Here is a 23,927-nt window from a genome sequence, read left to right on the forward strand (position 1 = left end):
TTCTATGATGTGTTTATTCCCTCCAAACATTTCAATTCATTCATTCATTCATTCATTCATTCATCAAAAGTTAAATAAGGGAAAAAAATATGTCACTTCCAGAAGAATTTTTTTTTTTTTCTTATTTTTTTTTGTGTGTTGGTTTTTCTTTTTTTTTTTTAAGGTCAAGGAAATTGTTATGGTACAGAAATAGAAGAAAATGAACACTATTATCCAGAATATCATCATCATCATCGTCATCATCATCATCATTTAACAGGTCAGAATCATTTTATAAATTAATATTAGTAATAATAATAATAATAATTCAATTGTTTTTTTTTTTTTTTTTGGAAAAAAATTTATTTTTTGTCTCTATAAAATATCAGCCATCTTTCTTTTTTTAAAAAAAAATTTTAAGTAATTCCAGAAATCAGCTGGAATCTTTTGATATAAGATTATGGAATTATATCTTTTATCTCTGTCGGTGGTCTTCTTTCTGGAATTATCTTTAAATTTTCTTCTTCTTTTTTTTTTGACAGGTGGAAACATTTGCATAAAACAAGAAACACGTCCGTATATATCTCACGTACCATATGGACCCTATGGACCCCCACATCAATATAATTACGGTTGTTTTACTACAACCCCCCAACCAACATGTTTTACAAGATATTCACCAAATCGTGATAAAACAACAACAACAACATTTGATGAAACAGTATCGAGATCAGCTTTTTTTAATATTTCACAATCTTGTTTTAGGTGAGGAAAAACAAACAATAATAATAATAATAATAATAAATCGAAACGAGATTTTTTTTTTTTCCAACTAATCGGACTATCGACTTATAATCAAACCTATTTAATTATTAACAATAAAATTTGTGTTTTAGGATGAGATTAATAAATCCTTTTAACCCCCCCATCATCGGAGTCAAGTTTTCATTTTCCCCCTTTAACCCTTTTTTATTATCATTATTATCGTTTGCTTTTTGCGTGGATTCTCATTATATGTATTATATTTAAAGAAAAAATTTATTTTGTTTTGAATTTTCCGGATTTAGAACACCTCCACCATCTTTGTGCGAAACTCAATCTAATATTGCTCATCACGTGACCGTTAAAAAAGAACCTTTGGATCAAGGGTACGAACACATGCAGGATATACCAATCGTTCAACAGCACAATGGTAAGTTTTCCTTTTTTTTTTTTTTTTTTTTTTTTTAAAAAATTTATTATTAAAATTTGTTGTAACTCATCAAAGATGGAGATGATGGAAAAGAAGGAAATTTTTTTTCTTTTTTTTATAATAAATAATTGTTATAAAAATCACGTTTTATCTCGGAATAAAAAGACTTCGTCAGGGAAAAAATACGGCGAGGAAATTGACTTAGATCGTGCCACGACAAAATTCGATATTAATAATAATAATAATACGAAGAAGAAGAAAAGACTAAAAAAAAAAAAAATCTGCATTCTAAGTCTTTGTTATGTAATTTATTATTATTATTATTATTATTTCGAAGCTTGTATGAAAATCACACCCTTGGAAAATGTTTTTAAAAAAAAAAAGAGAGAGAGAGTGAGAGTGAGAGAGTGAGAGAGAGAGAGAGTGAGAGAGAGAGTGAGATTGAGAGAGATGGAAAATTGTTTGCTTTAAATCAAATTTTCAATTGTTCCTTCTGTTTTCATTATTATTATTATTATTATTATGAATACTAAAAATTTTTATCCTCGATATCTCCAGCAAATGATATTATAAAATCATATCAGGGGGAGGGGAGGGAAGGGGGGTACGCGATAAAAATCATGGAAAAGAATCATTGTGGGAAAAAAAAAAGTTTTATGTTTTACCACATAAACGTTCGATAAAAAATAATCAAAGTTATTGTAGTAATTAAATTATTATTATTTTTTCTATTACCACGACAAAAAACGTTACACGTTACATAAAATATTATTAAGAATTTTTTTTTAAATAAAAAATATTCGGTGTATGTATACATAAAAAATTTAGTTTGAAAATCAATTTGATATCGCTGCGGGATCATCTGTTACGCTCTTGTAGTAGATATTCAACCCTCTTTTATTATGCCCTTCTCAACCACCACCACCACCACCCACCCACTCACTCATCCACCCATCGACCCCTACCCCACCACCACCGCCTCCTCCTTACCATTTTCCCTTTTGATCTCCTACATCATTTTGAACTTTTCATTTTAGGGATGCCTAAGGGGGTAAAACGTTGTTGCCGTTCACTTCATTTTTTTTTTTTTTTTTTTTGTGTTTATAAATGAAAAAAAAAAAAATTTTTTTTCTTTCTTCTTCATCCCTTATTCGGTAGGTGAAGCGTGCCGGGAAAATCAACAAGTTTTATTTTACCCGGTAAATATAATAATAATAATAATAATAATATTAATATCATTTTGTAAACAATATGCAGATTTTTTTTTTTTTTTTTTTTTTAAATTGACGTTTGTTTAAAAAATAATAATAATAATAAATTTTTTTTTTTAATATTGTCACGCCTGTTTTTTCTTCGAATTAATAAAAAAAAAAATTTTAAATGGCGGATAAAAAAAAAATTTAATTTTTTTATTTAAAAAGCAAACAAACGCAAAAGAAAACTAATAAAGAAAGAATCTTTTGCACAATTAAACCCCCCCCCCCTCTCTCTCTCTCTCTGTTTGTATGTTCAGAGTTGTATTAAAGTTTGTCCTCTCCTCATTTGAGTTGAAAATTGTTTGTTTTTGTTTGTTTTCTTTACGTGTTGAATTTTCTCGACTTCCGGGCGCCGGATGTCAACAACTTGAAACCGCCACAAAATTCATCATCCATCCATCCATCCTTAGAATTTTATTTTCTACTAAAAAAAAAATGTTTAAATAATTTTTTTTTTTTTTAAATTAAACAAACAAAAGAATACGTAGAATTAAAAACAAGGTTGCCAACATACCGTAAAAAAAAAAAAAATTATATTTTATACGTTTAAAAAAAAATCTGATTTAATGATTAAAAAAAGGAAAAGAATGAACGGAAGGTGGGGGAGGGAGAAAGGGGGAAAAAAGGTTAATTTAAACATTAGAAAATTTTATTATTATTATCATCATCATCTACATCATCGAACAACAACCGCAACAACGTTAAAATATCTTTAATAAAAAATTAGAAACAAAATATAAATAACAAAAAGTTAAATGATGAAAACTCCAAGAGAGAAAATATGACTCTGGGGAGAAACGTTGAATTTATATAGAAATTCAAGGTAGTGTATAGTCGGTTGTTAAAAGCTTTTCTTTTCATTATTTAGTAGATGATTCACAAGACCCGTGTCAATTAGGATTACACTGTGAGTGCTCCTTCTCCTCCCCCTGCACCCCCTCCCCCTGCTCCTGATTCTGCTCTTGCTGCTCCTTCTCCTTCTCCTCCTGCTCCTGCCTTGGTTGTTGTTGTTGTTCTTTCCACCGTTTTCGTTTTCCCTCCTCTGTCTCCCTTTTCCCCATCCTCCTCTCCTCCACCCCTATCCCATCCTCCACCATCTTTTTTTTTTAGTTGCTCTTACTCTCTGGGAGAAAAAAAAAAAAAAATTAAAAAATAAATATATGTAGGAGAAAATTAAAATACCATGGTGTAGCTTTTCATTCTAATTAATAATTACAAAGGTAAAATTAAAGCTTTTTCTATCAGGGATGAACAAAAAAAAAAAAAAAAAAAAAAGAGTGAGATGATAGGAAGTTGAAAAGTAGGAAAGGTGGAGGGGGTTGAAGGGGTTTAAAATGTCCAGGGAATCTGGAAAAAATTGTTTTAACGTTTTTTTTGTTTTTTTCCTTTCTTCATCTTCATCATCTTCTTCTGCTTTTTTTTTCCCCATTTATTTATTATTAATAGTTTTTTTTTTTTTTTTTATTTAAAATAGGTTTCGAAGTGCACGGTATGATATCAACTTCCGGTTGTACGACTCGTGAAAAATTAGATAATAATGATAAATTATGGAGTCCGGGAGTAAGTGATAATTCAACGAGTTATTCTGGAAGACGTGGTTCTCTTCAATTATGGCAATTTTTAGTTGCTCTTCTGGACGATCCGAGTTGTGCTGCTTGCATTGCATGGACAGGAAGAGGATTGGAATTTAAATTAGTCGAACCGGAAGAGGTTGTTTCATTTGTTTGTTTTGTCTGGATAATGTATTTATTTTTTTTAAATTAAATTTTTTTTGTTTTTAGGTTGCTCGACGATGGGGAGTACAAAAAAATAGGCCGGCAATGAATTACGATAAACTTAGCAGATCACTTCGTTACTATTACGAAAAAGGAATAATGCAAAAAGTTGCTGGAGAACGTTACGTATATAAATTCGTATGCGATCCGGAAGCTTTGTTTAGCATGGCATATGGTGGAAACGATAGAAAAGATATTATTTCATCGGATCCAATAAAATCTTCTTCGTCGTGTTATACTGACGTCATTTCCGTTAATGCAACCAGGAGTTATTCTTTTCAACAATATTTAAGTGATCCTGATAGATCTACGACAAAATGTCAGACTCAGAGTTTATCATCACTCAATGGTACTAAAAATATTATTTTTGACAGTGACAGTAATAATAAATTAGGTTTTTTAAATAGAGGGGAAAGTTCGAATACAGGTACAACCTTAACATTAGATTTACCCGGATCGCATTCGAGTGAAAAATCATCGGAAGAAAAATCAAATAAAGAAAATTTAACTACATCAAATAATGGTATTGATAAATTTCAATGTTTGGGAGTTAACGGTTGCGTTTGTTAAAATCATTGAATGTTTTCGAACGAAATTTTTTTTATTTTCTCTTCTCTTTTTGATTCGTCAATTTTTTAAATAATAATAATAATAATAATAATAATAATAGCTCATAATTTAAATATGTTAATATTCGCATTAAAATCAAAAAAATTTAATTTGTTTTAGCTAGAAAGCTGTATTTTACGCTTAATATCCTTAAATTGTTCTTTTATAATTATAATTAATAGTGTAATAATTTGTGATCATTATAATTTTTAATCTTTTTCATTAAAAAAAAAAGAAATATTCTGTTAATTTTTTTTATTTATTAATTAAATATTAGTAAAATATATTTACTATAATACATGTTCAGAAATTTATTGTTTTTTTCATTATTATTATTATTTTTAAAGTATTCAATAAGTTGTAAGAAAAAAGACAATTAGGAAGTTTTATTACCACATTTGAAATAAAAAATATCGTTTTTTTTAATATTTTTATTAATTATTTTACACGAATGACTTTCATGAAAGAAGATAAATGATTTTTTAAACGGTTTTTGGCGGGTCACAGCCTTTTTTAAACGAACGTGGAATCAGACAATAAATATTGTAAGGTATGTGTGGTTTATAATATTGAAGTAAATAAACTGTACGAAGTTTACACATATAAGTCTTGCATGTGCCTTTAGTTTTCGATTATGAAAATAATTTTTAATTTCGCCTTTAATGAAAATTTTAATCCTATAATAGTTAAGTTTGAAAATAAATAAAAATAATGGCTGATTGTACTGAAGACAGCGAAGATGCTACCAGTTCGATAGGTGATGAAGAAAGAGTTAAAAGATTATTTCAAGCATGTGATGGCGATGGTGATGGTTTCATTGACAGGTATAAAATAATAAAGTCGTATAGTTGAATAAAATACTTGACCTGATTATTAATAATCGTCTGCAATTTTCAGTCAAGATCTTTTAAACGTGTGTAGAGAATTAAATCTTGAAGATTCGATTGAAGAATTAATGAAAGAGTTAGGAGCTGATGAGCAAGGTAGAATTTCATATCAGGAATTTTTTAAAAGAAGACTTGCTCTTAGACCTGAAATTGAAGCTATAAAAAGTAGTAAACCTCAGCAACCTGAATATTTACCCACATCTAGTGAAAATAGTTTGGGAGAAGGTAAAATGTCTTGGGAATTTGATTCTGGTGCAAGAGATCTCAGTCCAGAGCCGCATTCTTTACAGCAATTAGTATCATCATCTAGTAGCCATCCTGGAAGTGGGAATTTATTAGAATTAGCGAATAAAGTTTGTATTTTAAATTTTAATATTAATTTTAATATTAATTAATTATGTAATTAATTTAAAACATTAATTTTAGTTACATGTAGCTGCATTAGCATCCCTTAAAAATGAAATATTAGATTTATCGAATAGATTACAATGTGTAACCCAGGAAAGAGATCATTTTGAAAAATCTCTACATAAGGCAGAATTAGAAAGGCATAAAGCTGAACAAAAACTCGAAGAAGAATTACAGTTACATGAAGAACAATTAACAGAGCTGCATTCCGTCATAGCTGAACTGACTAGAAAAGTTCAACATCAAAGAACTTTAGTGATTAGAGAAGAAGAAGATATGTCTGGTAGATAAGATAGATAGATACATATCTAATTATAATTTCACAGTTTCCAAAAGAAAATATTAAAAAAATAATGAATTAATTTCAGAAACAGATGAAAATGAAACTAGTGCAATAGTCGAATGTTCTCAAACTCTTTTAATAGATGAAGAAGTTAATGAAATTGATCCAACCATTGGAACATCAGCAAGTAGTAATGAAAATGAAGAGGCTGAAGAAAAAATAAATAAACCTTCAGAAGATTTGGAGGCTTTAAAAGAAGAATTGGCTCAAGTTAAAGCGGAAAATGCAATGTTAAATGAAAGACTTAATAGAGCTCTTAATGATTTAGAAACGATTAGTAAACTAAATAACAAAAAGGTATGAAAAATTTTAATAAAGGTTTTAATTATGTTAAAATATTAATAATAATAATAATAAAATTGTTTTATGTGAGAATGCATATGGAATTAAATAACCTTACCTTATCATTGCAGCAAATTTGTGAAGTTCCAGATAGTGTTGAAGTTGTTAGAGTTGCAGTTGTCTCCAGTCCATCGAGAGTTGTAGATCGTGCTAGTCCTTCATTGGTTACCCAAAAAATAACAAGTCCAAGTAGGAGCAGTCCAAGTCGAATCGATCGTAATTCACCTATACCGAAAATAGCAGAAAGAGTGAGATTAAAAAGAGTCGATAATCAAGTGACAGGATCAGACATAGCCAATTTTGGAGTTAGTGTAAAATTTTATAGAAACCCCCCCCCTTTTTTTTTTTTTTTAATAGTTTTCCTTTAAAGGGTAAAATAAAATAAAAAAAATTTTTTTAAGGTTTGCCATACGAAAGTGGCTGAGCATTTAGTTTCGGATTTGCAAGAGGAATCAGATCTTCAAGAGCTTCATAGAGGAGACATGTTGTCGAAGAAACAACTAGAATTAGAAACGGAAAGGTTAAATTCAAAATTGGAACACGTTAGAGCACAAAATGCCGTTTTAGCATTAACTTTAGAAGAGTGCAAAGCTCAATGTGATAAGTTAGTAAAATACTAGAGAATTAATTTTTTTTTTTTTTTTATGTTGGCAAGAGTAGCAGTAATTCGATTCTTATTCTTTCAGATTAAGTTTACTCTTAGGAAAATACGAATCGAACGCAGTTGCATTGAAATTAGCTTTAAATTATTCGGATCAAGCTCTTCACGTCGCGGAAAGTTTAGTTTATTTATTAGAAACGAAACAAAATCAAACGGAACTCGGTTGGGTTTTATCGAGTTGTTTAGAACCTCAGAATTCAGTTTTCAACAGCGAACTGGCGGACAATCCGTTCGTTCGAAAAGCCATAGAGAACAGGAAAAAAGCGGAAAGACACGCGAAAAGAGTTTTGGATAATTTCGAAGATGGTCGTGATTCCGGTGGTAATAATCAATCCGAGTGGAATCCGGAAGACGAAACGAAATTAAAAGAAAAATTAAACGCTTTGAAAAGTGATAGAAATTTAGTTAAGACGACCGTCGTGGAATTAGAAAGTCCTCACGTACTGCCATTTGCAAACGTATTAAATTTGGCGGACGTGAGAAAGTTGGATTTGGAAACGGCCGTTTTAATGCAGGTAATTATTTGTTTTCCGTTTATAAAAAATTTTTTTGGTTTTCATTTTACTGAAAAACTGAAAAATTTTAATTTTTTTTTTTTAAGGAATTGATGAGCATGAGAGAAGATAGAGCAGAATTGAAAGGAAAAATTCATTTTTTGGAAAAGGAAAGAGCGGCACAAGAATTGAGAATCGTAGCACAAAATTCTCACCTTCAATCTCTTTTACAATCTATAAAACATTTAAAAGATCAAATCAATGAGGTGGTTGTTGTTATAAATATGAGCGATTATTTATTATGCCTTGAAAAAAAATTATCAATGAATAAAATTTCAGGACAAAGAAAATAACACGGATAAAAAATCGGGTTTTCAAAATGGCGACTCGACGAAATTAAAAGAAAGAATCGAAGATCTCGTTAATAAATTGGATCAAATAGCGAGAAATTCAGAGCTTCGGTATCAGGAAAATGCAGAATTGGTTTTGGATTTAAAAGCGGCAAATTCTGCTTTGGTTTCGACTTTGGATAGATGTAAGAAAAAATATCAGGGAAGATTGAAAAAATTAGAAGCACAAATGATGTCGATGGTTGAACAACACGCTCACCAGGTTATTAAATAAGATGAAAAACGTTAAAAAGACATTAAATGGTTTGATATTAATGTTCTCCATTTTGTTTTTTTTTAGGAAGGAATTTCTGATAGGAAAACGATTAGAGGGAATTTATTTGATAAATAATGAAAAATCTTTTTTTTTTTTGCCTATTATTTATCGGAAATCACCGTTGAATATTTTTTATAAAACGTTAAAAGAAAAGAAAGCTAGGAGAAGTACAAGTAACCCCTTGACCTTGACCTTTGACGAATGGGTTGTGGGTACAAAATAAAATGTCGTAAAGTGGAAGAAGGCGTCTAGAAAGAAGCAACTTTTCCAAAAAAAAAAGGGATGAAGGAGGGAGAGTTGAAAGAAATACAGAAACTTGTTTGTCGCAAAGGGAAACCGTTATCGATAACGAACGAAATAATAATAATAATAGTAGAAAGGTCAAGGGGTCACAAAATAAAAATAAAACGTTTAAAGTATATACTCATTCCAAGCATAATAGTTTTTCCATATATATATATATATATTTAATATACAGTATAGAATTCATAATCAAAATCAATAATAAATTTCGAATCGATCTCAAATAGAATTATTATTATTATTATCATTATTATTTTTTTATTTGCTGTTGTCAATAATTGCTTTACGAAGCTTATCATATTACTTTTTTTTTATGTATTAATATAAATCGCGAATCTCTTAAATATATATTATATGATATGGCTTTAAAAAGTGGAAAACGAATGCAATTATTTTATAATTTTAGTGCCAATAAAATTATTATCATTATCATTATTTTTTATTTTATTTTATTTTAATGTATTCGCGACGAGAAAAAAAAAAAAAAAAAAAAAAATTGAAATATTAAACGTTTTTAAAATGATATATATATATTTGTATAATTGTTATTATTATTATTATAGGTTTCTTTTTTTAAAAAAAAAATTATTATTATTATTATTTTTTAATTAAATAAATTTTATATTGTTTATTGTAATGGCAAGATGATGAATGGGTAGGAATTATTATTAAAAAAATGAATTTCTATTAAGTTGTCCAAGTATATGAAATAAGAAAAAGAAATAAATAAATATATATTTAAAAAGAAATTAGTTTTGATTTATTTAAATAAATAAATAATTAAACTGGAGAATATATTCTAATGAGATTATGTACATCAGCTGGTATTTTAGTTATGGGACAATAACCATTTTCAATTAAAAATTTAATTATGCATTCTAAACAGTACATGTGACCAGATTCCGGAATGACAGCTTTCGAATAATTACCAACATGATGACATTTAATTGGGTTATCATCATGAGAATATCCCTGGAAAATTTGGAATTTTTTTTTATAAAAAAATTATTCGAATGTGGTTCATAATTATTAAGTTTAATAAATACCTGATTAAGACGAGGTGGTGGTGGTGGTGGTGGTATAAAAAAACTATTTCCATTATTTTTATTTTCTGTTTGTAACATGTTAGTAAGCTCGATTAAAAATGCACCAATTCCGAAAATATTACTAGGAAAAATACCTTTGATTATATTTCTGTAATAAAAATTTTTTTATATTTAATTTGGTAGATTATTTATAATGTTAAATTAATTAATTTATCCATTATTACAAACTTTAATGTAAAATTTTCATTTTCTGCCATTAATCTTTCATTATATTTTAATTTAACACCAGAAATCCATAATAAAGGTGATATAATTTCGCTTTTTTCCGATAAATATTTTATATGTTGAAATGTATTTATTACAATGAATATTATATTAATTGCACTATTGCTTCCGATAATAAATTTTTTCCAATTTAATTTTTTATTCTAATTAAAAAAGAAAAAAAAATTAATTTAAATTTATTGCAATTAAAGAAATAAACAAAATTTCGCTTGAAAATTTATTTTATTTACATCGTTAATTGAGAAATCGTTTTCATACGATAATTTTTCACTGAATTCGTTTAACTTTGATTTTAAATATGGCCATATAACAACAGTTCCAAGTGATAAAATCAAATTTTTTTTACTTAATTTTCCCAATGGATTTTGAATATTTTTTCTTTCCAATCCGTAAAAATTTTCAAAAAAAGTTGCATCTAAAAAAAAAAATATTAAAAAATCAACATCGTTACTTTGAGAAAAAAGTTTTTTATTTAAACATTTAGCTATTACTCACTGTACTTTTTTAAATAGTGATATTGAAGAGGAAATAATAATGAAAAATAATAAATTTCATTAAACCATTTTTTAACAACAGTTAAATTATCATAACGATTTGCTAAATAAAATAAAAATTTTTGAGCTGCTGGATAAAATAAATTATCTAATGCTTCCTGTGCAAAAAAGTCAAGAATCGATGGATTGTTTTGATGATAAAAAAAATTTTCCTCCATATTTTAAATTTTCCCTAAGATTTAACATTTTTTCCAAACGAACTAAAATTATATTTTATTTTAAATGACATCCCGTAAGTTCTCGTATATAAAATTTAAACATTTTAACAAATTTATAATTATCACTAGTGTAATACTTAATGTAAACAATATGTGTCTAATGACACGACATTAATTTAAATGGATTTATTATTTAAATATGTCTGAAAAAGATAAGATACTGGTTTATGAAAAAAAATTAGAACAACTTAAAGAAGAAGAAAAAGTTATATTAAAAATATTAAAAAGTGTTCAAACTCAATTAAAAAAATACGAGGTAATATTATTATATTTTTCGTTATTCATTTTGAATTTTATTTTTTGTTTTTTACGTAAGTTAAACGAAATTTTCAGGTTGAAGAATTACAAACTTCCAGTGATTTTACCTCTGATAGAAAAAGAGAAGAAGAGGAAGACGATCAAGATAGCGAATCTGATGAAAGTGTTGCAGATCCTAAAACATTATTAAAACTATTAGATTGTGCTGAATTAGTCAATGACAATTCTTTAAATTTGGGTTTAAATAAAATGTTTGGAAGTGACGATGAAGACTGTGAAGAAATTGAAGATTCCGAATAAATTTATGAAAAAAATAAAGTATTCAAATTATTATCAATATAATGTTATTAAATTTATAGTGTTTAACACAAATCTTCACTCTTGATAACACAAATTCATTTTTGTAATTTACAGAATGAAATGACTGAAGAAATTATAAATTTCGACAAAGAATGCGATGAAAAAAATTACATTGAAACAATGGCTGATGATACATTTTTATCTGATGTAAATAACAAACAACATATTTATGAAAATAACAAAGGGAATTATGTGTATGCTAGCGATAATGTTGAAGAAGATTCAATTGTAGAAACGACAGCATTAAGAGAAAATTCAGAAATTTCGAAAGGTACATCAAGTTCGATAACGAGTGAAAATTATTTAATCCTACCTGGAACGCTTAAAAGAGGAAGGAATAAAACACGACAAGTTGAAGTTGTTTTAAACATGTCTAGGGAAGAACTTGAATTGTTAGAATTAAACATAATGACAAAGAAAAAAAACATTTGTTATAATAGTTTAAATGGTGGTATGCATGTTTTTCTATGGTCTATTATTTGCTCACCTATTAGTTTAATATTATCATCAATGTATTCGTTTTTCATGGGTACCCTTACTTGGTATGGAATATTTTCAATGTTTTCAGAAACTAAATCATTTAAATATAAAATCATAGTACCTCCAATTCTGATTATATTGTATCCATTTTTAATAGTCTTTGTTTCTCTTTGCTTAGGCATATATGCTGGATTTAAACAAGTTTCATGGTATTGGAATATATGGTTAGACGAATTTACTGATTATGATAAAGGATTTTTCGGATGGTTGTGTAATGTTTTAGATATACCTGAATGTTCTCCATATGAAATTATTATTTTGTCAAATGTATATAAACCTTAATTGTGTGGGTGTTAAGTACTTAAATAGTTCCTTTAGAAATTAAAGTTAGTTTCTCAATGGGTCAAACGATGAAATGACCTTGAATATTCTAGAATAAGTAGTGCAGTATTTTATATGATTGGACGTGTTTTGTGTACGATAATCATTTTTATAATTTTATATAAATTGTATTATAAAATCGCGTAATATTAAATAATATACGTAAAATTTTTCTTTTTATAACGGTTGATATTTAAATCCTTATCACATTTGACCCTTATCACCTTTTGCATTTTGAATAACTGGAATGATAACACAAGCTTATCACTAACAATCTGAATAGAATCAAATTGAACTTTAAATTTTAATTAAAAGGTCAAAGGTTAACAAAAAATGAAACGTTGTAATTATTTTATTGAAAGTTGTTATCGATTAGGATTTCGTAAAATTTTTTTTCCCCCATTGAAACCAGGACACAAATTTTAATAATAATAATAATAATTAATTAATGAATGAAATATTTTTTCCTTTTTTATTTTAACAAATTTTTTTTCTTTTTTCCACAATAAATTTTCTTTTTTTTAATATAATAATAATAATAATAATAATAATAAATTCATCCGACGACAATCGTTTTTATTTTTTTATTTCAATTTAAATATTTTTCGTATAATCGATAAATCGATCAAATCGATTTTTTTCCTTCAAATTTCTAATACAAATAATAATAATAATATTATTATCCGATTCCCTAAGGATACAAGAAAAAAAAAATAAGAAAAAGAAACTTATTATTAAATTACTACCAGTTTAAAATTAAACAGATTTGTAACACAATACTCTCGACATTATTATTATTATTATTATTATTACTTCTCTCCCCCCACCCATTTACATCATATTTCGGCCATCTTGATATAAAAAAAAAAGCAAAAAAATTAAATTTTTATAAATTTGTTTGTTGTGTTTGTGTTTGTTTGTGTGAATGAATAACTAGACTAGATTCACAAACAATTTTTTCTTTCTTTCTCCCCACAAAACAAAAAAACTCGTTTGTTTGTTTGTTTCTTAATTACAAAACAAAACAAACATAATCATAAATTTTTTTTTTACTTATTTCCTTACTTAAAAAAAAAAAATTAATTTAAATAAATAAAAAAAAGAAAAACATTCTTCACCGGCTGAAAATCCCCCTTTTAAAAATTTCAATAATCTCTATCCTCCGGGATCCTATACGGGATATCCAATTGTTTAAAAATATCATTTTCCGTTTGCGTCGGTATCAATTTACCTTTGCTTAAAACTTTCGAACCCTAAAAAAAAAACAAAAAAAATTTTTTATCACGTGACGACTTCCCCCTCCCCCTCTCCTTCGGGATGTAAATAATCCGAGTGGATACCTTTCGAATCGTTCCCGCATAAAGTCCACGTTCCGTTAATATCATATTTTTTTTACGCGCCAAAATTTTAACCGTTCTATTAAACATGGCGGATCCGGTGTAGTGAAACAAACCGGAAGCGTATTCCCTACCGGAAACGACGAAAATATCCAATCGTCTGTGCTTTTCCTCATCTCCCTTCAATTTAAATATTCCATAATATTTTCTATTTTCTTTATCCGTATTATCCGATTGTATAAAATTAACGAGATCATCCGTTAAAAAACCTGGAAAAATAAAAAAACCCGGTAAAGAATTCAAGCGAACACACCGGATATGGTAGCAATTCTTAGAGTGTGAATTCATTTCCGTTTGACCTTGAATTTTCAATAAATTCCATAATTTTTTAAGAATTTCACCCGGGCGTTTATCATCATCATCATCATCGTGATTAACAATCATGACGTCAACATCACCACAATTTTCTTTTCCTCTCCTGTACGAACCGACAAGTTCGACCCCCAACGATGACTCATCACCATTCATTTCCGTTACGCATTTTTCAATTATTTGAAATATTTTAATAACTTCCTGTCTAGGAATTTTCTCCGATAAATCTCGATATAATTTCAATCCAATCTCTTGTCTCCTCGTTAATTTTCCCCTCCTTAAATCTTTTAAATTTCTCATTCCTTGGGAGTACCACATTTCCGCCGTGTGGGGTCCCGCTCCCCAAACATTACAAAACATTTTCAATATTTTAGTTTTTTCATCATCTAATAAATTTTCCAACTTATTTATTTTTCCACTTTCTAATACTTCCATTATTTCACTTGCAATTTTTTGTCCGATTCCTGGTATGCTACACGCTTCCTGAAACCGTTACGTCATAGTTTTAGAAAAAGAGAGAGAGATGGTGAGAGTGAGAGAGAGAGAGATGTAAAAAGGATTCACTTGATAAGTTTTGATTTCTTTATCATACAAACTAATTGCACTGATAGCCCTTTTATAACTATAACAACGACTTGTATCGTTTCGTACGTCATAAACATTTTCCAATTTTTCCAATTCTTCAATCACTATTTTATTTTTTTTCACACTGGAAGACGATGACGGAATCACGTGACAACGTAACAAATCCTAAAAAATAACAACAAATGATAATAATAATAATTAAAATTTCCCAAATCAAAAAAAAATAAACATACCAGCTCCTTCCTTTTTGATTTTTTTTTCGGTGGTGACGTCAGCAAAGATGACGTTTCACCAACTTCCATTTCATTTAATTTTTCTTCCCATTTTCTATCCCTGCTATTTTCTATCCCTTTTACGTTAATTTCATAATTTTTCGTATCCAATAAATTTTTCCATTTTAAACAATCGCTCAACCAAGATATTTTCAAATATTTTCCATTATTTTCTTGTATTTTATCCATATTATTATTTTTTAATGCTACCCATGGGAATGAATCCATCATGGAATCTTCTATCAATACGTGTGTCACCAATAAATTGTCATTCGTTATATTTCCACCGTTATCCTTAATACGCTCTTGAAAAAATTTCATTCTTTTTCTACCCAATCCCAACGGAAGTATGTAAAAATTTAAATTATTTAATAATTCTGACATTTTTCCCTCTTTTTTCCTCCCCACTTTTTTAAATAAATTAAAACGTTTATACATATAAATTTCTACGCACCAAGTTCACTTACTTTGTTAGATTTTGTTTATAAAAAATAAAATAAAATAATAATAATAATAAAATAAAAAATAAAAAATTTAATTTTTTTTTTGAGCATTTATTCATATGTTTTAGAATAACGACCGATGAAATTAAAATTAACAACCCCTTTCAAATTGTCACAAATATTATTCGTTAAACAATTTTCAATTTTAGCTAATTCTAATTTAAGCCTCATGAGATCAACTGAATCCTCAATTTGACTTATTTTTTGGTCCAAACAACTCGCTAAACCGTTTATCTCTACCTGTAACCGAAAAAAAAACAAAAAAGAAATTAATAATTAAAAATGATTAAGAAAATCGCCATCTTGAAAAAAAAAATTTAAATTTTTTTCTCACGATATCATCGGGTGTGGCAGTGATACCAGGCAGTGAATTATTAATTAATTTTAAAACGCAATAAATTTCCGTTGGAATTTTTTTCTTCTTATTTTTCAATTCCCTAAGAAACTTTTTCACGTGCTCTATCTATAATAAAAAAAAATAATAATAATTTTTTAATGAGAAAGACAGAGAAAGAGAGAAAAACCTTAACGAACTTTGAGCGGCAGTGCAGCTGTCATCGATGCATCATCATCATCATCATCATCATCATCATCACAAACGTTTTTTTCCGGTTTTAATATATTCGATATAGTTTTTATAATCAAAGTATCGTAAAGTTCTCGATAAATCGATTTCGATACGATTCGACATATTTCGATTCGAATCAACGGATCGTTATTGTTTTCTATCGTAAACCATTCGGATATTTTAACGTGATTTATTTTCGCTTTCAAACTCGAACACGCGAGTCCCGCGAGAGTCGAATAAATCGAATACAGAGAACTCGAACGAATTTTTTCGTCGAGATTTATCCGTACGAGAATTTTAATTAAAATTTCAAAGTTTTCCGATTCGTTCGATTGAGGCAACGACGATTCGTTGGAAAATAAACGAATGAGCGTTTCACCCACCTGCAAACAACGGAAAAATTTTAAATAAGAACGTGCGAATAGAAAGAAAACGATATATCGATTTATCGATCGATAAATCGTTTTAAAATTCACCTTTTTCAAATTGTAATAATGACGATGAGGAAATTTTATATTTCCACATGTTTCCACGACGTTTTCCTTTTTCGATTTATTATAATAATAATTAAAATATTTTTTTAAAAGATTTTCTTTTTTTTTAAAAAAATAATTCGAATCGTTAATTTCGATACCGTAATTAATAAAAATAATCAATATGTCTTCGATTTGTATTTGAAATGATTTGACGTTTAATGCATCGAAACAAGATGACACGAGCGATTCGTCTTCGTGAACGGACATTAAATAAAAAATATATAAACTAATTGATGAGTTAATCAATCCATCATCATCATCATCATCATCTATCAATAAATTTTCCTGAAACAAAAAAAAAAAATGTCAATTTTTCCCTTTCTTCATCTTCTTCTTCTTCACCTTCTTCTTTTTCATATGTTCACTTACAATTTCATTACAGAATAAAAGTTTTCTGAAGGTTTTTTCTGTTAGTAGTACTGAATCATTGTTGCCAAATTTAAATTTTCTCACATCAGGAATAAAATCAGATAATGATATGCTATCTTGATCGAATAATGTAAATGACGAGTCTTTGTTAAAAACTGACAACCATGTTACATTTATCGGAATATTGTTACATTCGATTGAATTGGAATCGAGGCTTTCATATGTTGATACATTTATATTTGGAATATCAATTTCTAAAGTAAATTTTCACAATTATTATTATTATTATTATTATTTGTTTATTAGCGAGTGAATATCGATTTGTTCCAACATGTACGATGAATCGTAAATAAAAAAAAATTCATTCACCAATTTTTCCTAATAGTTTATGAATTTCTTCAAATTCTCCTCTTTCTTTTTCAATGAGTTTAACATTTCTTCTTGCTTTGATTATTTGTTTTGCTGTTTTTTTCAAATTATTTTCAACCTTAAATTATAATAAAATGAATTATCGATAATTATTCGAAAGTTGCATTATTAAAAAGTAAAGCATATATTTTCAAACAAAGCAAATAAAAAAAACACATAATCAATAAATCATGTTTCTTACTTTATTATTTAAATTATTTTTATCAATATTTTCCATTTGAGCTAAATTAAATGAAAAAAAAAAAAAAATTAAAACATAATGTCTGACACCGAAATTAAAGTACACTTTAAATATTTTTTTTTTTTTTTTTTTTTTTACAGACAACAATCATATATAGCAGACTAGTATCACTTTTTTGTACTCAATTAAACATTTAAACTTGAATTTTCTATCATCAACTAATACATTATTATTACTATAAAATTAATATTGTTTTTGTTACTAAAAAAAATATAATAATAATAATAATAATCACTAGAAAAACTTTTTTTTTTTTTAAATCAAAATATTAAACTTTTAATTTTAATAAGGAACTGCGAGAATCAGAATCAGCAGCTGCACTCGGAGCTTCACTGCTCGATTCAGATTCAGATGATGCTCTACTAGACTGTCCAGATTGATCAGACACCAATTTTTTAGCAGGTTTAGGTTTATATTCTGTTATCATAACTGTTATATTATTAACAGTAACTTCTCTCGTTTCAGCAGAATTTCTATCGACATTTTTAAGTTTTCTCAAATGATGTTTTTTCTTGCTTGACCTCCTGTCATTCATAGACTTTTTATCTGATTTTTCTCTCTTATGAGTTTTGGCAGGTGTTGGATTAAACTGTTGAGCAACTTGTTGGGCAACTAATTGGGGATTTATTCTAGGTTTCCTAGTCGATGTTCCTTTCCTTATGTCACACATCAAGCATTTAAAAGCTTCAGCTGTATTCCTATACGTGCAAACACTGCAATCCCAATAATTTTCTTCTAAGGCCTTAGACTGACGTTTGGTTCTCCTGCTTGTAGGACTTTTTTTGTGATCCATAATTATTATATATTTAAATTAAAACTGCCTAAAAAAGGCAGTTTAATTTTATATAAAATTTCATTTTGCTCAGCATTCAAATATTCAATTGTATTTCACGAAATACTTTTTAATAAACCGACTGAATAATAATTTATTTATTTAATATTATTTATATATATATTTTTTTAAAAATATTTATAAATTCTTCAAAACAGGAGAAAAAAAAAGAAGAAGAAGAAGAAGATGATGAAAAAAAAAAAAAAACTTTTAAATAGTTTAAAAAAAAAAAAACAACATAAATAACACTTTAATGTTTATGTGCTCCTTTTGACACAAACACACACACACACACACACAAAGGCGTGATTTAAGAATTATTATCGATTTGACGACAATCGTGGTTAGAAAATTTTAACTATTGCCACGTCAGGCAATGAACTCCCTATAACTTATCGAATGCAATTAAACAAACGGGTTTAATACTACCGTTATATTGCATTCGAGATGATTCTCGAAAAGTAAAACTTTCAACCCTCCCCTCCCTCTCTCTCTCTCTTATGTAATTAAAAAATTTTCACTTTAAACAAACGAAAACAATTTTCTTTATAATATATTTATTATGTTTTTAACTCATTCACATTCTCTTTAAAAAATTAAAAAAAAAATTTTTTAACCTTTCACCGACTTAAGCGTTTAACATTTTTTCTGAGAAAATAAAATCGTCTGCTATAAAGATTTATTAATATTAATAATTTATGTTAAGTGATATTTATTATAAATTTTTTTATTACCGATTTGATTTTAATTTTTTATCATTATTATTATTTATTAAATCTTTATTAATAAAATTAATATATATTATTTAAAAAAATAAAATATGACGATTATTATTATCGATATGTGTGTGTAATCTATGCAAATATAAAAACGTCATTTTTTAATTTTTTTTTTTTATATAATTATTACGTCACACACGCACACACATTTTCTTAATTGATATCGTTTAAAAAATTTAATCAACATCTTTGAAAAGCAAAAAAAAAAAAAAAAAAAGGTGAGATGATATTGATTCTATTTCATAAGAATTAATTTCTAACCTAACCTTGTTAAAAATGATTTTTGGCGGTTTTAATGTTGTTGACAAAAAAGCTACTTTGTGCATAACACACACACACACACACATTGTTTAAATCAATTCAAAGTGTTTTTTTTTTTATATAAAATTTTAAATGGTTGTTGAAATTAATTCATTAAATTCTAAAATGAAAGGTTAAAATGTTATTACAAAAAAAAAAAAGTGAATCGAATATGTTTTTCATGTGTGTAATATTAAAAATTTTTTTCTCATGTCATTACAGTATTAACAAAAATGGATGACGATGAAACGAGAACACCTTGCGAAGCGATGGTAACGGATAGTAACGAAGCATTAGAATTTAAATTAATAAGAGATAAAAATGATTTAAATGATGTTTCATTGGTTTTCAAACCGGTTATGTCACATCAAATATTTAATTTACAAGAATCAATTTACGGTTATAAAAATTTAAAAATCAAATTGTATTTTAGTGCTTCCTATTTAAATCCCTATTTAAACATATCTTATTCTGAAAAAGTCGATCCGGATAAATATGATTGCGTGGAAGCAGATAACATTCATGAAATTTTAACTCAAAAATTAGAAATACCATTAAATGAAAATTTAGATGAATTCATATCATCACTCGATAATGAGTGTCAATTTGTTCCTCCTGGTGAATTGAAAGAATCATTTACATTCAATGTACAAAATCAAGAAGAAGAAGGAGGAGGAGGAGATGGAGGAATGATGCAGAAAACTTATGTTGTGTATTATGGAAACATATTCAGCCCTGGTCTTCTTGCATATCATAAAAAAGTACAAACATTCATATTGTGGTTTATCGATGCTGCTAGTTTTATAGATACAGATGATGAAAAATGGAAATTTTTTTTCATGTTTGTATATAAAATAATAAAAATTGGATTGAACATTTTACTTTGATTAACCTTTGATTAATGTTTTAAAATATTCAGGTTTGAAAAATATAAAAAAAATGGTGAAACCATGCATGCATTCGCCGGTTATGCGACAGTATACGAATATTTTGCTTACCCTAAAAACATTCGTCCGAGAATAAGTCAAATGTTGGTACTTCCTCCGTTTCAAAGACAAGGATTGGGTGCTGCTTTGTTAACATCAATTTACAACCATTATAAAATCATGAGCGAAGTTAAAGACATCACAGGTACAAACATATTTTATGCAGTGGGAAAACCTGAAAAAACAATTATGTAAATATTAATTACTTTTTCTTTTGATTAATTGTAGTTGAGGATCCATCTGAAGAATTACAACTTGTAAGAGATTTTGTCGATTGTAAAAATTGCATGACTTTATCAGTTTTCCAACCTGATTATCTTTGGTCGAAAGGTTTCACATCGGAATTGATACAAGAAGTTGCATCCATATTCAAAATCAACAAAGTAAATATCAAAAAAATTTTTTTTTCCAGGAATGAAATTAACAAATTAAACACACATGAGTGCTGCAAATAATAATAATAATAATAATAATACGTTTCCGTTACAGAAACAAGCGAGAAGAGTCTACGAAATATTAAAATTGAAAACTGTCGATAAGGAAAATGTAAAACAATACAAGGATTACAGAATCGAAGTTAAAAAACGTTTAAATCTACCCAATCAAAACGAGCAGAAAAAATTTAAAAAATTGGAACTTTTTTTAAAACCGCAAGAAATAGCGGAAATGAAAGCGACTTTTTTTCTCAGCGACGAACAACGTCTTTCAAATTTGGACAAATCGTATAAAGAACTCGAAACTCAATACGAAAGAGTTTTGAATCGGATCGCATCACAATAAAAAAATTATCATTATTATCGTTCGACTCCTCCCCGCCCCGCCGCCCCCCCGAATAATGTATTACGAAAGGAATTAAATTGACATAAAAAAATGTCATCCCTTATATCCATTCGTCTTTGTACGAAGGAACGGCGGCGAGGGGGGGGGAGAAACGGAGGGAGTAATGATGATAATGATAAAATATATATGTGTGTATATATGTATGAATGAATGGATGTTGTGATGTGTGCGTGCGTGCGTGCGTGCGTGCGTGCGTGTACGCGTTCTGCTGCGATTTGTTTAAATATAAAAGTCGAGGGAAAAACTTTTTTAGTTTTTATTCGATTTTTAAATGTGTCCGGAGTTTGATGTGTCATTTTCAAATACTAAGACAATTATTATTATTATTATTATTATAAATAATTTTGTGTGCCGTGTCGTGTGTAAAGGAAAGGAAAAAGTTTTTAAGTTTTTTTGTTTTGTTTAAAAAAATTATTTTTTATTTCAGTGATTAATATATATTTTTTTAATATTATTATTATTATTATTATTATTAATTTTTTTTGTTTCTTTTTAAATTGTTTAAACATTTGTAATAATTATATTAAAAAAAAAATTAACAAACGGTTAAAAATTGACTACAACTTTTTTTTTTTTTTTCATATTTAAAACGCGAAACGGTGATGATGACGATGATGATGATGATGATAACTTATTCAATAAAATTCGACGAGAGAAATTTTTTTTTTTTTTTGTTTAATTTAAAAAGTAATTTAAATAAAGTTAAAGTGCGCGTGTAATAATAACTTTTAAAGTTTTAGAAAATTTAGAAAAAATTTAGAATTTAGAAAAAATAATAATAATAATAATAATAGTAGAAAAGAAAAGAAAAAAAAAAGAAAAAAAACCCAAAACCTCCTCGTCATTTTCTTTTTTCCTCATACTTATCAATTATTAACCTACGATCACCATTTTAATCATTTTTTTTTTTTTTTTTTTTAAAGGGACCACAAGTATTTAAATAATAATAATGATGATGATGATTATGATAATTTTTTTTTAAATTTTTAATTTAGAATAATTTGTTTAAGCGAAAATATCCTTTTACGTCATTAAAAAAAAATTAATTAAAGAAAAAGATTACGTGATTATTATCCTACGGTAAATTTATATATAAAACAAAAAAAGGTTTTGAAACGTACATGCGGGTATAGGGGAGGGGGAAAAAAACAACGAAGGCAAAAAAGGTAGAGGGGAAACAAGCCAAAAATTTGACATTTCGAAACTGGAAAATTCAAATTGGTGGAAATAATGATGATAATATTTAAAAAAAAAAAAAAACTTTTCCAAATAGTATATCCTTCTCTCTCTCTGTCTTTCTCTTTCTCTCTCTCTCTCTCTCTCTCTCTTATCCTCTCATTTACAACCCTCGAAATGATAATAAATCCCCCCCCCCCAAAAAAAAAGAAAATTATTTTCTTCATAAAAAAAAAAAAAAAACAAACGATAATGATGATAAGAAATTTTAATATATATATCAAAAATAAATAATTTTCTCTCTCTCTCTCTCTCTCTCTCTCTCTCTCTCTCCTGTATCCCTTTCTCTTTCCCTTGTTATCTTTCTCTCTGCTCTGTATCCCTTTCTCTCTCTTTCTCTTTATTTTTTCTCTCCCCTGTATTCCCCTCTTTCTGTTTTCTCTCTCTCTCTCTCACCTGTATCCCTTCTCTCTCTCTTTCTCTCTTCCCTGTATCTCTCTCTCTCTCTCTCCAAACGTTTGATGTCATGCATGTTATAGAAATAATTATTTCACCGTAAAAATAAATAAATAAATAAATATGAAGTCAAAATTGTTAGATTTGATTTGATAACCCCCCCCCCACGTGTCTTCTCATGTGTTAATTAAAATATAATTTCAAAATTAAAGATTCCGATAATGACGTCATTAACCACTTAATTCCAGTTCGAATCGTTGTCGTCATCGTCTTCGTCGTTTTTATTAATAAATAAATAACTTTAAGGTTTTTTTTTTTTTTTTTTACAACAAATGTTTGCCAATAATAAAACACAAGAACAACAACAAAACTCTAACAAATTAAACATGTCGTTAATTTAAAATTGAAAATTTTTTTCTCGTGTTTTATTAAAGCAAACAAAAACGAAAACGACGACGACGATCGTTTTCTTTCCCCCACCTCCCCTTCATACCTGCCTGTGACGTAAAAGGTAACATCAATATTACGACGGTAAGTACTTGATAAGTTTTATTTCGAGAAAAAAAAAAAAAAAATTTTCAGGTACAGGCACGACGATGACGACAACAAAAAAAAAATCACGGGTAAGAAAAAAAATTTTAAAAAAAAACTTACCTTACGTGACCTTGAACGTTTTCCTTCCATCGCATCCACCGCCGCCATCTTGTTTTCTCCTCGTTCGATCTGTTTGAAAAAAAAAATTTTTTTATTATTTTTTTTTTTTAAAGATTTACCAGGAGAGGAAAAACGTTTAAAAAAAAATCAATCGTTGAGAGATGAAATTATTAATTTCGTATTAGGAAGACGACG

The 23,927-nt window shown here is 27.7% G+C and overlaps 8 protein-coding genes across 8 annotated transcripts; 5 read left to right on the forward strand and 3 right to left on the reverse strand.

The window, feature by feature from the left end:
• Positions 1-439: 439 nt before the first annotated feature.
• Positions 440-1,478, forward strand: Phum_PHUM359100 (uncharacterized protein; the record flags this gene model as incomplete). The annotated part of the gene is made up of 3 exons (XM_002427954.1): positions 440-744; positions 1,047-1,171; positions 1,465-1,478. The coding sequence occupies 3 exons, from the start codon at positions 440-442 to the stop codon at positions 1,476-1,478; spliced, it is 444 nt and encodes a 147-aa protein (XP_002427999.1).
• A 2,440-nt stretch (positions 1,479-3,918) lies between these two features.
• Phum_PHUM359110 (erm, putative) lies at positions 3,919-4,772 on the forward strand (the record flags this gene model as incomplete). Its single annotated transcript, XM_002427955.1, has 2 exons — positions 3,919-4,137; positions 4,209-4,772. The coding sequence occupies 2 exons, from the start codon at positions 3,919-3,921 to the stop codon at positions 4,770-4,772; spliced, it is 783 nt and encodes a 260-aa protein (XP_002428000.1).
• A 750-nt stretch (positions 4,773-5,522) lies between these two features.
• Phum_PHUM359120 (uncharacterized protein) lies at positions 5,523-8,687 on the forward strand (the record flags this gene model as incomplete). Its single annotated transcript, XM_002427956.1, has 10 exons — positions 5,523-5,635; positions 5,709-6,051; positions 6,125-6,389; positions 6,475-6,746; positions 6,863-7,102; positions 7,193-7,395; positions 7,478-7,967; positions 8,054-8,212; positions 8,286-8,558; positions 8,637-8,687. The coding sequence occupies 10 exons, from the start codon at positions 5,523-5,525 to the stop codon at positions 8,685-8,687; spliced, it is 2,409 nt and encodes an 802-aa protein (XP_002428001.1).
• Positions 8,688-9,695: 1,008 nt separating this feature from the next.
• On the reverse strand, positions 9,696-10,958 carry Phum_PHUM359130 (peroxin, putative; the record flags this gene model as incomplete). Its single annotated transcript, XM_002427957.1, has 5 exons — positions 9,696-9,887; positions 9,962-10,109; positions 10,190-10,389; positions 10,477-10,661; positions 10,742-10,958. 5 exons carry the CDS (start codon positions 10,956-10,958, stop codon positions 9,696-9,698), a joined length of 942 nt encoding a protein of 313 aa, XP_002428002.1.
• A 199-nt stretch (positions 10,959-11,157) lies between these two features.
• On the forward strand, positions 11,158-12,458 carry Phum_PHUM359140 (uncharacterized protein; the record flags this gene model as incomplete). Its single annotated transcript, XM_002427958.1, has 3 exons — positions 11,158-11,274; positions 11,352-11,489; positions 11,691-12,458. 3 exons carry the CDS (start codon positions 11,158-11,160, stop codon positions 12,456-12,458), a joined length of 1,023 nt encoding a protein of 340 aa, XP_002428003.1.
• A 1,194-nt stretch (positions 12,459-13,652) lies between these two features.
• Phum_PHUM359150 (DNA polymerase beta, putative) lies at positions 13,653-15,384 on the reverse strand (the record flags this gene model as incomplete). Its single annotated transcript, XM_002427959.1, has 5 exons — positions 13,653-13,667; positions 13,838-14,103; positions 14,194-14,689; positions 14,771-14,956; positions 15,025-15,384. The coding sequence occupies 5 exons, from the start codon at positions 15,382-15,384 to the stop codon at positions 13,653-13,655; spliced, it is 1,323 nt and encodes a 440-aa protein (XP_002428004.1).
• A 2,593-nt stretch (positions 15,385-17,977) lies between these two features.
• Positions 17,978-18,502, reverse strand: Phum_PHUM359160 (YY1-associated factor, putative; the record flags this gene model as incomplete). The annotated part of the gene is made up of 1 exon (XM_002427960.1): positions 17,978-18,502. One exon carries the CDS (start codon positions 18,500-18,502, stop codon positions 17,978-17,980), a length of 525 nt encoding a protein of 174 aa, XP_002428005.1.
• A 1,351-nt stretch (positions 18,503-19,853) lies between these two features.
• Phum_PHUM359170 (histone acetyltransferase type B catalytic subunit, putative) lies at positions 19,854-21,386 on the forward strand (the record flags this gene model as incomplete). Its single annotated transcript, XM_002427961.1, has 4 exons — positions 19,854-20,461; positions 20,540-20,751; positions 20,835-20,989; positions 21,096-21,386. The coding sequence occupies 4 exons, from the start codon at positions 19,854-19,856 to the stop codon at positions 21,384-21,386; spliced, it is 1,266 nt and encodes a 421-aa protein (XP_002428006.1).
• Between the last annotated feature and the right edge of the window lie 2,541 nt (positions 21,387-23,927).

The sequence above is a fragment of the Pediculus humanus genome, genomic scaffold, assembly GCF_000006295.1.
Source record: "Pediculus humanus corporis 1103172107775 genomic scaffold, whole genome shotgun sequence".
In the NCBI taxonomy this organism is placed as follows: Eukaryota; Metazoa; Arthropoda; class Insecta; order Psocodea; family Pediculidae; genus Pediculus; species Pediculus humanus.